This window comes from Bubalus kerabau, chromosome X, assembly GCF_029407905.1.
Source record: "Bubalus kerabau isolate K-KA32 ecotype Philippines breed swamp buffalo chromosome X, PCC_UOA_SB_1v2, whole genome shotgun sequence".
NCBI classification, from domain to species: domain Eukaryota; kingdom Metazoa; phylum Chordata; class Mammalia; order Artiodactyla; family Bovidae; genus Bubalus; species Bubalus kerabau.
In genome coordinates this window covers 156,315,670-156,327,936 of record NC_073647.1, presented here as the reverse complement: position 1 = coordinate 156,327,936, position 12,267 = coordinate 156,315,670, and the positions used below count along the sequence as shown (strand labels likewise).

The following is a 12,267-nucleotide window of genomic DNA, read 5'->3' as shown; positions in this document are numbered from 1 at the left end:
TTTTGAATCTGAACATCTAGATGCCTGTGGAAAACCATCTTCTCAAATGACTGAATTCCTTCTATTAGCTATTCCCTAAAATCAAGAGTAAAAACTTTAAAGGTGACAGAATTCATTCATATTTATGGTTTTAGAGTACTGAACAGTGAAGTTACTAGAACATCTAAAAAATATGAGCAAACCAGCATCCTTTACTTGATTAAATCTATGTGAAGGCAGAAAACATTTATATAATCTATTACAGATCCACATGATAAAAAACACCATGAAGCTATTTTTAAAATCACACTCACAGAATTTTCACTAATATGAAGGAATATTTCAACTATAATACTAAGTGAAAACAGCAGGATTGATTCAAAACTTTCTACATGAGCCCAACTATGTATTTTTTTAAGTCATATATGTGTATATATACACAAATTTTATAAAGCAGAAAGAAATTAAAAAAAAATCTTAGTAGTTATTTCTGGGTAGTAGGATTATTGGTGATTTGTTGTTACTTCTTTTTAATTTCAACAACAAACATGGACTAAAAATGTAACAAAAAGGTTTACAGAACAGAAAATTCATTTGAAAAGCCAAGAACTCAAGATCAAAGACCACAAATGAAACAATTTAGAGACAGAGACAAACAGACAAAAAATAAGAAGTAAAAACCATGACTGTTTGAAGGAGCAAGGGTCATTCATTCTTAAGTGTTTAGCCTAAAAGTTAATGGGAATACCAAGGAAGTAAAAACATGTACTGTAGGCTCAAGTGTTTCTGAAACTCATTAGGAACTACAATTTTAAACCTCACTGAGAGTTTCAAGCTCTGAAGTTAAAGTTTCATAATACAACACATCCAATAAAATAATTAGTATTAGGACTCAGAATGATGCGTTAACAATTTTGAAAGTGAGAAAACTTCAGACATAATGGAATGAGTGAGAATGAAATAGTGAAATGTTAAAGATTCCCTAAACTCAATAATGTAGTGCTGGGAAAAACACTCTCATCCTAATGACAGACTGGGCCTATTTGGTCAAAGTTTCTTATGACAAGTACTTTTGAGATTAAGGAGATGAAACCCTTGGATGGGGTCTAAAGACAGACTACCCTTAACTAAGTTCCAGGCCACAGTATTCAGTTATGTGAGGGTTCTAGGAAACATGGCAGAACAGTGTAAGCAGTTGCTGGAAACACAAAAGCACCACTCTTAGAAGTGAAAGAGGGTAGTCTTTCCCTTCTCCAGGGGATCTTCCCAACCCAGGGATTGAAGCCAGGTCTCCCGCATTGCAGGCAGATTCTTTACCAGCTGAGCCACCAGGGAAGCCCAAGAATACTGGAGTGGGTAGCCCATCCTTTCTCCAGCAGATCTTCCCAACCCAGGAATCGAACTGAGGTCTCCTGCACTGCAGGCGGATTCTTTACCAAACTGAGCTATCAGGGAAGCGTCAAAGAAACCTCAGAGAGCATCTAATCTAACCAGTAATACTATTTTTAACGATTTGTAACTTCCAGAAGTTAAAGCATTATATGCTTATGATACAGCTCATGTCCTTCCATACTGGGGTCTGCACATAACCTAGAAGCACAGCAGAGTATTTAGATTAACGGGAAGAAGTTTTTACTAATCAGAATTAAAGTATAACAAAATCTCAAAGGTCTGCTGAGGGTCAGTAGTTAAAGTGCTTTCTGCCAACTGAGGAAATCTTTAAGAGGGCCACATTCATCATGACCACATCCTCAGGATGGGAACAGGTGTTACTATACGAATGTTAATATTGGCATGAGAGGAAGTGAAGGCTTGAGACACCAGCTCTAGGAGGAAGAAGACTGTCCAATAAAATGAAAGTGAGAGTATGGGGGTGACAGTACTGAAAGAGAAGGAGGAGCAGGACAAAAAGCTCAGTGTTTGCAATTCCTTGTGTCCCCAAATCACAGATAATGAATCAAAGACTCTTCGCAGGGTCTCTTCAGAGGCATTGGATAAACTAGAGTCCGGGGAAAGGGGAATAATGAGGAAAGTATCCTCAAACTGGAGCCATGGAGAGGCAGTGGGGTCAAGATCCAGGTGCGAAAAGATTCCAGGGACCAAAACAAAAAAGAAAAAGAAAATACCCTTTAATTAGAGGATGAAAGCTAGGAGTAAAATGTAAGTGTGCATGCATCACAAAAAGAAAGACACAAAAGGAAGTCAGAGAGAAAGAAAGAGTGCCAGTGGGGGAGGGAGGGAGACAGAGAGAGAAAAGACAGAGAGAGGGAGAAGCTACACTGAAACATACACATACAGAGAATTAACAGAGAAATCGAAGGGAGGAAAACCTGCAAGAATGACTCAGGGATTGAGAGAAGCTGCCAGGAACTCAGGCACCTATAAAGCTGTGTGCTGTACAAATGAATGAAAAAAAGGACTTGAACATTTATAACCAGTACTGCACCCAACAGGTAAGAGTGAGCCCTGTGACTTAATGTCACTCGTGAATTCTGGACCCTGTTATTGATTCTACCTCGTTCGGTCAACAGTTGTGTGCTGAGCAAACTAACTATACAGGCAACAGAGGAGCAACACAAGAGAAGGGCAAATGGTGATCACCTAAGTCTCAGGGACAGGAGCTCTGAGAAGGACCACTCAGCTGTCACTTGGCACGTTACCCAGGGCTGAAAACACAGCGGGGGTGGGGAGGGGTGGGGGGTGCAGCAAGCATGATTTGAGGAAGAATATATGTATATGTGTGTGTGGGGGGGGGGAAGGGGTGGGTAACAATAACAGTCTCCTTCCTGAATAGTCATGGCACTCAAACATTATCTAACAGAACAGCTACTATTTCCATAAGGGGTTAAAAAGAAAGAGAATTCCAAAGAAACACCTAAAAAAAGGAAGGAATGAAAACCAACTAAATCAAACCCAATCAACATTTATAGAGTACTCTGTATGTGCCAGGATCAGTGTTAGGTGTTGGAGATACAGAGAAAAACTAAAACAAGGGGTGTGACCTCAAGCTGCTCACAGACTCAAGGCAAGCAACCCACCAGTTAGACAGAGGGCCAGGGAGCTCCATTATAATCCCCTCAAGAGCAGCAGTGAGAAGGTGCATCAAAGAGAAGCTGACTGTGACACTTTCCCTGTCACCTCCCTTCCCCTGCCAGTGTCACTAGGGTCAGTTGGCTAATGTCTGAGGGTAGAAAGTCAGGGACTAATTCTACAGAATGACAATAAAGGATATCAATGTATTCATAACGTTACAAGAAGAGAAAGCCTGGGATTGTGCAAGTGAGTGACAGCAATTCTTCACTTATCCTAACTACTGGGATTTCTAATTAATTTGGTTTATTGTTTAAGTGTCAATTTTTAACCCAATTTTGACAGCAGTCTTTCCAAACACTTTGTCTTTTCATGGAAAGTAAGAGCAGCCTATTTTAAAGATATATACTCTACCTGGATATCTACTCTATGTATGAAACCATAACGACCAGAAATGACTTTCCTTTTAGAGCATTAGAAACGTCAAACTACCTCTCTTCTCTCTATAGTTACTGTTCAGGATCCTTCTCTCTCTGCACACCGTCTTGTTACCTGGGATTATTTCTTGCCTGACAACCTCAGTGCCAACTGAGAGAACTCAACATAGAAGAAGAATAAGCAGGCTCACAGGGAGGGTGGAGGTGTTTTCCCATTACTAAAGATGATCAATTGACTGTATTAACCCTATTTTTGTTGTTCTGAAATGTTTTGGCTTATCTCCCAGTTCTTAACTGGATTCTGGACAGTTGAGATGGCCAGAATAACAGCTCTGCATATTATACTACACTATCATTTTAAAGTATGATACAGTAGCTTGACTTTTCCATTGCAAGAAATGTGTGCCCTGTACAAATATCCTCTTCTCTAAAGAAACGTAAAGTACTACTAACAAGGAGAAACAGACTGCCCTTAGGACAGTGATAATTTAGGAACAGCAATTCACTATGTCCCCATGGCAAGGCTCATTCATGTTTTTGTAAAAGTTATCAAATGGCATTCTCTCAAATATAAATATGGTGAACCAATGAGAGATCTTGTTCAAGAAAAAAATCCAAGACAAGTCGAGCTTAATGGAAGACTTAAACTAAGTTGGATGCAATGCATGGGGGAGAAGTATCATAGCAACACTATTATGAGGGGCAGTAAGAACAAAAGAATATATCCAATTCCTCCCTGGAAATTCTGGGATTCTCTCAAACCTCATAATAGCAATATCAGATGACTTGATGAAGACCTGTCTAAAGTTCAGCATCCCAACTGTGCCTCTAATTCTTTTCAAAACAATTGTTTTTAGGTTTCTACACATATCCAGGTCTACTTAAACTGATTATCAAAAAGTCAGAAATAATATGCTGTTAAGACTGTGAATCCCACATTTAGATGTAGTTTTGATCTGACCTATCTATATTTTCATTCATGCTAATCTGTAATCAACGCTCTTTTAAACCATCACCACTTCATCATGCAATGACCAAGATGAAACACAATTCCATTTGTACTTCTGTATTCTCACAACTTAGACACTACTCTCACAGCTTGTCAAAACCACTTGAAAACTGTCAACGTCAGTAACTGGAGTTGTACCTGTGCTCTCCAGTTAATGTGTAGATCTTATCTAAGTTATGGAGAAAGAACTCACAGAAGTTCCTCAGTAAAGTAAGTGGAGATGAGACACCTGGTAAGTCATACTGAAGTTAGAGAACATTAATGGTAAAAACTGCTGCTGTTAACGTTAACAAGTCACAAAGGTGCCAGGCACCGCTCTAGATGCTTTTGATGTTTTACTTCATTTAATGATCATATATACTGTATGAGGGAAGTGCTATTCTTAGCCTATTTTATAGACAAGGAAACTGAGGGACAGAGAGCTTAAGCTCACATGGCCAACAGGTGACACTACTCAAGATATCTCATTTCCAGAGTCTAACCTCTGAGTCACTAATGTTAAAACTCTCATTTAATAAATAAGGCGATAAATATAAAATGTGCTTATAAAAGAAAAAGTATTTATAGCTTTAAGAAAACCATTTTTATTATTGTAAAAATAAGTTATTTTCCCTATAGGGCATGGTAACACTGAAACCTTGATATTACCCTGCTAACAGGGTCCAAACTGTATGAATTCTGGCAATAAACAGCAGAGACAGAATCTGACAGATTGGTCTCATTCTCAATTCAGTGCATTACAGTGAGGCACCATTTTATTCTCTTGGTGGAGAACTTAATAGTCCTATGAAAAATATATAAATACCCCTCACATCTAGATTCTGGGAAGTCTTTCTGGGCAGCTGAGACTATAAAGTCTACATTATTAAAAATACAGTCCTTAGCCCCCACACAAAATCTGCTAATGAGACTTGATGTGTGTTATAATTCTCTCCTTAAATTTTTATTACACATGACACAAAGATTAAAGGATAAGCAAAATTGGCACATCATTTTGTCCTCTGACAACCAGTACATTTTTGTGGTACCACAAATGGTTGTTCCGTTATTTCTCTTTTCACCCTGAATGAAAGTCAGGTAGCATAGAAGTAAAAGACACGAGCTTTAGAGTCAGAACCCATCTGGGTCTAGATCCTGGCTCCCTCCTCCCTGGTACTTGCTGTCCAGCACCAGGCAGGCTCTTTACCTTTTCTAAGCTGCGGTTTTCTCATCTGGAGAGGAAAGGCTACCCTACTTCAAAGGCTGATTGTGAGAACTGAGTGAGACACTGCACACCAAGTGCTAAGCAAATTGTCTCCTACATGATTCAATAGGAGTGAGAGGAGAAGACAGCAAAGCATGTCAATCATGTCAGAAGAAGACGATGGAAGACTTATGAGGTATGTACTGACCCAGGGTATTTTCTTTCTTTTACATGATTCTTAACATAAATGCTGCACATTTTGAAAGAAACCATTACAAATAATGACGAATCACATTTCCCTTATGAAACAATCTCTCTCGAGAAAGAAAGGCCTAGTAGGAGACAGAATGCTAAACTGTTTACCCAGAATTGCTGTAAAATCTCAAATCCACAGTTAGAAAAAAGAAGAGTAAAAACAAGCTAAAATACCCACCATGGATCGAATGCTGGCTGTCTTTTTGAGTGGTTAGTTCCAGAACTGCTTTCTGATGGTAGGGAAGAAACTCTGGTTGACACATTATTTTCATGGAAAGAATTGTCTGGACGTGGAGATGGCACTGAATAAAGAAAAGGTAAGCCGCTGATGTACTCTTTTGATCAAAGCACTTCTCATATTGTTCTATTGCATTTCTCTCACACAAACAAAATAACAAAAAGGTAAGTCAATATCCTCATTTGCCCTTCATAAAACTTTTGTGTTTTCTGAGGATGGAGGCATTCCAGGGAACATTCTCTCCCTCCCCCCTCCCCCAATTGCTTATGACAGTAACTTGCAAGGGTCAGTTAACTCAGGCAATATATTCAAGACATAAATTAATGTAACAGCTGATAAACTGGAAAACATCATAGGAGATTTCAAAGTATGAATATGATCCCCACCTCCCCATTTTGACATTCACTTAAGTTGAGGCTTTCTTACATCATAGACCCAACTATGTAGAATCTATTCTTAGTCTGAAGTGATTCTTAACAATATATGTGCCGGAATACACCAACTACAGTTTAAGACTTGCCACTTGGGAGGTGACATATCAATTTTATGTATTTTTTAAACTCAATTCAAAAGAAATGTGGTTATTTGCACAAAATACTATTTTTCTCTAAATATTCAATCCAGGAATAAACAAAAAGACAAACCATGATGTTTGTGAGTAGATACTTTTCTGTTTTTCTTTGGGGGAGGGTAATCATCTTTTTCTGTCAATTTCTAAGCTTGGTCATAAATCAAAATATATTACAAATTTCATCACAGAAGGAATACACAGGCTGTATGTAAAGACAAATGACACCATTTCACTTGACTCTTGGCCAACAGGAATGAAAATGGGAAATATTCTAAAAACATCTGTCATTTCAATGATACCACTAAATCATCATCCAGTTAGATTTAGTAGTATCACTGAAATGAGAGATGTCTCCAAATGTTTCACCTAGTTAAATCTTTCATTTCTATTTCTGGACTTTCTAAAATAAAAATGTTCTACCTGCCAAACTCTGAAGTCAATTACAAGGGGCTTTACTGATAGTAATCAACTGGCAATCAAAATAAAACTGTGTTCCTTGAGGTCAAGGACTAATTAAAAACTTAGTTAACATCTTAATATTAACATATACTCTCTAGACATCTATAGAATTAACATGTGTGTGATCCATTTTGGAAGTAAAACTTCCAGTGAGAGAAGAAAAGACTTTTGTTTACATGTACACTATAATACTTTTGTTTTAATTACCTTTAATCTGAATTAAAATTTTAGTCCCATAAGATTCTAAAGTAACCGTGACATCAGAAAAATAATAAATTGCATCAAAAGGTATATAGAATGTCTTATGTTCTTCTCCAGCGTGGGGCTATGAGGGAACAGAGTAGCCTCATCAGTCAATATATATTTAGGTCCTGAATAAGACTTGCATGCATTTATTTAGCTCAGAGTCCTAGTTAAAATGACCAAGCCATTGTCCATGTTCCCCACCAATTTCTGCCCTTTCCAGCTATCCTTCCAAATCAACAGAATTATGAGAAGTTAGGCCTCACGGACACAGGACTTCACTTGTGCCCTGGTGGGCTTGCTGTCTGTCTCCCCACTAGGGGCTGGGGCTGCCTGGGGGCCCCCACTGTATTACTACATAGCTTCTTAAAGGGGATGTCTTTCTCTGTCAATCCCTCCTAAATCCATTCAGCCCCTGAAACATTTGTTACAATTGTCTGTTAAACATCAAAACACAATTTTAAGGTCATGTAAGTACACTAGAAGATTTTCTGTCATTCATTCAACAAATATTTCTGAAACTGCCAGGCAGTGTCCTAGTCAATGAGGGTAAAAGAGGAAAAGGTAAAGGGCCTTGTACCCTTGTGAGAGAGAAATGCAAAGAAGCCATACCACGTGGTGTGTGTTATGTTAGAGACAAAGGACCATGAGCAGAACAAAGAAGGAAACACTTCACTTTGTCTAGGTGGCAAGGGAAGCCATCACACTGCAGAGGACATCAAAGCAGACTCTCAAAAGGGACAGAAACAAGCTGTCTGAGCATTTAGAGTAATGCATTCAGGTCAGAGGAGGGCACAACCTGTGTGAGCGGTGGGGGAAGAGCTGGAGAGAATAGCAAGGGCCAGGCACGGAAAGTCTAAAATGCCATCTGAGGGAACTAACATTTTGTCCTGTTGCCAATGGGAAGCCACCAGAAGATTCTTAGCAGATGAGAGAGAGGACTGGGGCTGGGGGCGATGGACTGCCCTGTTGTATTTTTTTTCCCTGTAGCATTTACTATCTTTTACTGCTCTATGTAATTATTACATTTAGTATTATTCTCTCCTCATTAGAATGTGAGCTCTGTGAGGGTGGAGACCTTCGGCTGTATTGCTCACTGATGTTCTAAATTAGAAGTCTCAGGCACACAAGTGACATCGATAAATATTTTATGACTTAATCGAATGAGTGCTGTGGTTAGAACACAGCTTCATAAGGATCATTCCAGGGACCATTTTGATGGTGACTTTAGAGATAGGGAGAGCTGCTGGGAGGCTATTCAAAGAAATCAAGTTAGAAGCCACAAGGGTCTGAACTAAGACAGCGGGACCCAAGGCAGGAAGATGTGGTGGAAGGCAGCAGTGCAGGTAAGAATGACACTGACCGGAAGTCAGGGCAGTGGAATATAGGGGAGTGTGCGGGCTGGAGATGTAGTGAGGGGGAGAGAAGAGAGGACCCGGATGGGTGCTAGGAGCTGGGTTTACCTCGGTAGAAGCTGCCAACTCTTCTTGGAACAGGATCATTATACAGGTGTCTATTTTCCTTAGGAGCGGCGCCATCATCAGAGTGGGGGTCATGATACGCTCCACCCTGAGACAAAAGGTAAACAGCAGAGTGATGATGGTGTGGCCTGTGCACTCAGAGCAGTACCTAACTGATCTATAATTTACTCTGGGATCTATTTAAGACAAAACTCAGAATTATGGCATGAGGAAAACTGCTTACTTTGTAAGCCAGTTCAAATTATTTGTGGGAGACTAGGTATGGATAAATCTTATAAGACAGACTGTAATGATTCTGAATGACCAATCTTTATAGACACATTCTATCAGGAATGGTAGCCACTCTAGAAAATTCATACCTCAGACTTCTGCCGCGCATGGAATGAAGAGGTGCCTTCTCTGGAGGCCTCCTTAACAGAAGATCGTGCCACAGTCATCTCTGGAGGGAGTTGCTCTCCGGGCTGAAAGTCAAAGTTAAAAGGATTTTTGAGACTGTCTTGTTCCTAGGGATGAAAATCACCTAAATTTCCATGGGTTTTATTTGGTATAACCAGTACCTTAACTGGCTAAAATAAAAAATGTGAGTTGGCTAAAACACAAATTGTCCTGTAAAAGAGTGAATCATCTGATGAATGTAAAATATGTCAAACAAATGTCACACAGATGGAAAGTGAAATTCTCATTAAAGTTAATGCAAGCAGGGAATGAATTACTCTGAAAATAGTTCAATTAATTATTAAAAACAAAGAAAATCATCCTCCTAATATCTAGAAAGCCATGGTTCTAAGCAGCACTCAATTAGAAGAGAACCAGAGGTTCTATTAGTTAATCCAAAATATCTCTAGCAGATTTTAGGCTGAGTTCTCCAAAAAGAACTACAGATGCAAAAATATTTTTCATGAAGGACATGTATGGCAGATTCAGATGAAAACAAATGTTCTTTGGATAGATCAAGGAATTGAATCAGCACCCTCAATAATTTCTGTCTTAAAAATCCTCTAACTATTGTAGTTTATGTACTTAATCTCCTCTATGATAACAGTACTTATACTTCATGTATTTTCTTAACAATCACGACAAGCACTCATCTCCAGAGACACTTCCTCTTTCCGTCAAGGAAGTGAATCACAAGCTAAGAGCAGCCTTGGTCCATAGTAGTGCTCACTGAGGGGAAAAGTAGCATTTTCTACCTTCAGAAAGAAAGAATTATGGAATAAAATTACCAAGCCATTCAGAGGAGTTAGCTGCATTGTGTATCTTTATATTATGCACAGAAAGAGTATTATCTTGAGCCTTACACAATGTGTCAAAATAGTTTATTTAAAATTTAAAATATGATTCTTTCTCCCCCTCACTCCCCAAATGTACTAAGAAAGGACTCTGGGCAGGAAATCATTCAATGTAGCCTCTCTTCTTTCTACTTTGTGACAAGATCTCATTTGAATTTTATCACCTGCATTGTTTACAAAAGCCTCTAGAAAAGTATCTTAGAAAACAAATGATTTACACCTAAACTCTAAGTTGACAGAGCCAGTCCAGTGCCCTTGCTCTTAAAGGTGACAGTACTTTTCAGGAGAGTGATTCCCATCATTATTCCTGGCTTCAATTACTTGTCAAGCCGTCTGCCATCTTTGTGCCTTTGTAAAGTTTAAAAATAAAATAAAATTAAAAAAAAAAGAGAGAGAGAGAGAAGAAAAAAAAAAAACAAAAAACCTTCTACTTTCTTGCAGTTCGGCACTGCACCTCCCGAACTGGACTTAAAATTCAGTAACAGTTGGATCTGTTTTTAGCCTACAGTTACTGTTTCATAATGAGCTTATTTCTACCAGGGTCATGAAGCCTTTTCTCTAGCAGTCAGAGAGCCAGTCCATTTGTCCTTTTTCCAAGGTACAGTTTTTTATTTTTCTTACTTCTTCTCTATTTACACTGTGCTTAAAGCTAACACCCTTTACTGTTTTTGACCTCCATGTAAATCCATGTGGGGCTGCCAGACTGCTAGAGATCCCTTTTCTCTAGAGAGGCTCCTCTGACCACTGCTCTGACTCCAACATGACATCTCCTGTCTCCTCTCACCGGGGCCCCAGACAATCTTCCAACCTCGTGGAGAACATCTCTGCATAAGGGCCCAGGGTCACATCTCAACCTCCACATGTCAGTGTGACACAGTGTGAAAAGCTCTGGCCTAGAGACCTGGACATTCCCTCAACATCCCAGCTCCACCCTGAACTCGTTGGGTAAATTTAGGCAACCCACCCAACCTCTCAAAGCCTCAGCATGCTCATCCATGCAATGGAGGGGTTGAATTAGATGACTTCAAGTCCTCTCTTCTACTCTGAAAAGCAGCTCGTAGGAGAGAAACCTTGAAGGCTTCCTTTTTCCTATATTCAATCCTTCCATTCACAAGTCCCGGTTCTACTTATGAGGAGTCTGTAAGACTCATTCTTTCTCTGTCTTTCCACTGGCACTGACTTACATAACATATTCTCCTCACCTCACGCTTGGGTCTAAATCTTGCATTTTCCCACTCTAGGCACGTGGCACAAGTTGCAATCCCACCATGCTACTTAATACTTAATGTCTCAAGTACCCTCCCCTTCTCTTCCAGATAGTCTTTTTGGCCCTCCCTTGAGCCTCTTTCCTCATGCCCACTCTACTTCCTTCCCCTGGTGAAGCCCCCAACATCTTCAAAGTTTCTGCTCAGATTCCACCCCTATCCCCTGGGGCCTCCCTCAGTCCCCCTGCTGGGGCTGTGCCACCCTCCTCTGCCCCTGCACTGCACACAGCTCCAGCACAGCACTGTCACCACTTATGTGTTGGCAAGTGTCACCCCACCACCCGGGCCCATACATTCTAAGAGGACCACATCTTGATCTTTCTAGTTAGAGCCTATCATGGTGCCTAGCTCAGTAAAGGCCTAAATACATCTTCATCCTTAAACCAAAAAACCTATCTCCACATCTGAGCTCCAACAAGACCTCCAGTTGCTCCAAAAGCCATTTCTGATTGCTCCTGCTAACAGTGATCTCTCCCCGTCCTCAAGTACTTTTTATAGCCAGTGCCACGGAAATCTGGTTCTTAATTATTTCACTGTTATCATGTATAATTTAATCTTCCCTAAGAGAAGATAAATTTCTCAAGAGCAAGAATCTTGCCTCAGACTCTTTTAAGTTGCCAAGAATACCCAGCATACAGAAGGTATTCAGTGTCTCAAGAACAGCCCTCATCATCCCAGAAGCAGCAGCAACAAACTAAAACCTTCACTCTGTGCCCGGCATAGGGCACATAGTGCTTTATACATCGTGTTTAACGCTTGCAACAACACTCAGATGAGGAATCAAGGCACAGAGAAATCCCCAAATTTAGAGTTTAAAGCACACTGCAG

At 39.8% G+C, this 12,267-nt stretch overlaps 1 protein-coding gene across 6 annotated transcripts in view; it reads right to left on the bottom strand.

The window, feature by feature from the left end:
• Nucleotides 1-12,267, bottom strand: part of CDKL5 (cyclin dependent kinase like 5) — a 182,121-nt gene that overhangs the window by 15,712 nt on the left and 154,142 nt on the right. For all 6 annotated transcript variants that reach the window (XM_055565127.1, XM_055565131.1, XM_055565132.1 and 3 more), the window contains 3 exons: nucleotides 9,245-9,346; nucleotides 8,868-8,973; nucleotides 6,072-6,195 (listed from right to left, as the gene is read on the bottom strand). In XM_055565127.1, coding sequence (XP_055421102.1) covers nucleotides 6,072-6,195; nucleotides 8,868-8,973; nucleotides 9,245-9,346 — 332 coding nt within the window. The remainder of the gene's footprint in view (nucleotides 1-6,071; nucleotides 6,196-8,867; nucleotides 8,974-9,244; nucleotides 9,347-12,267) is intronic.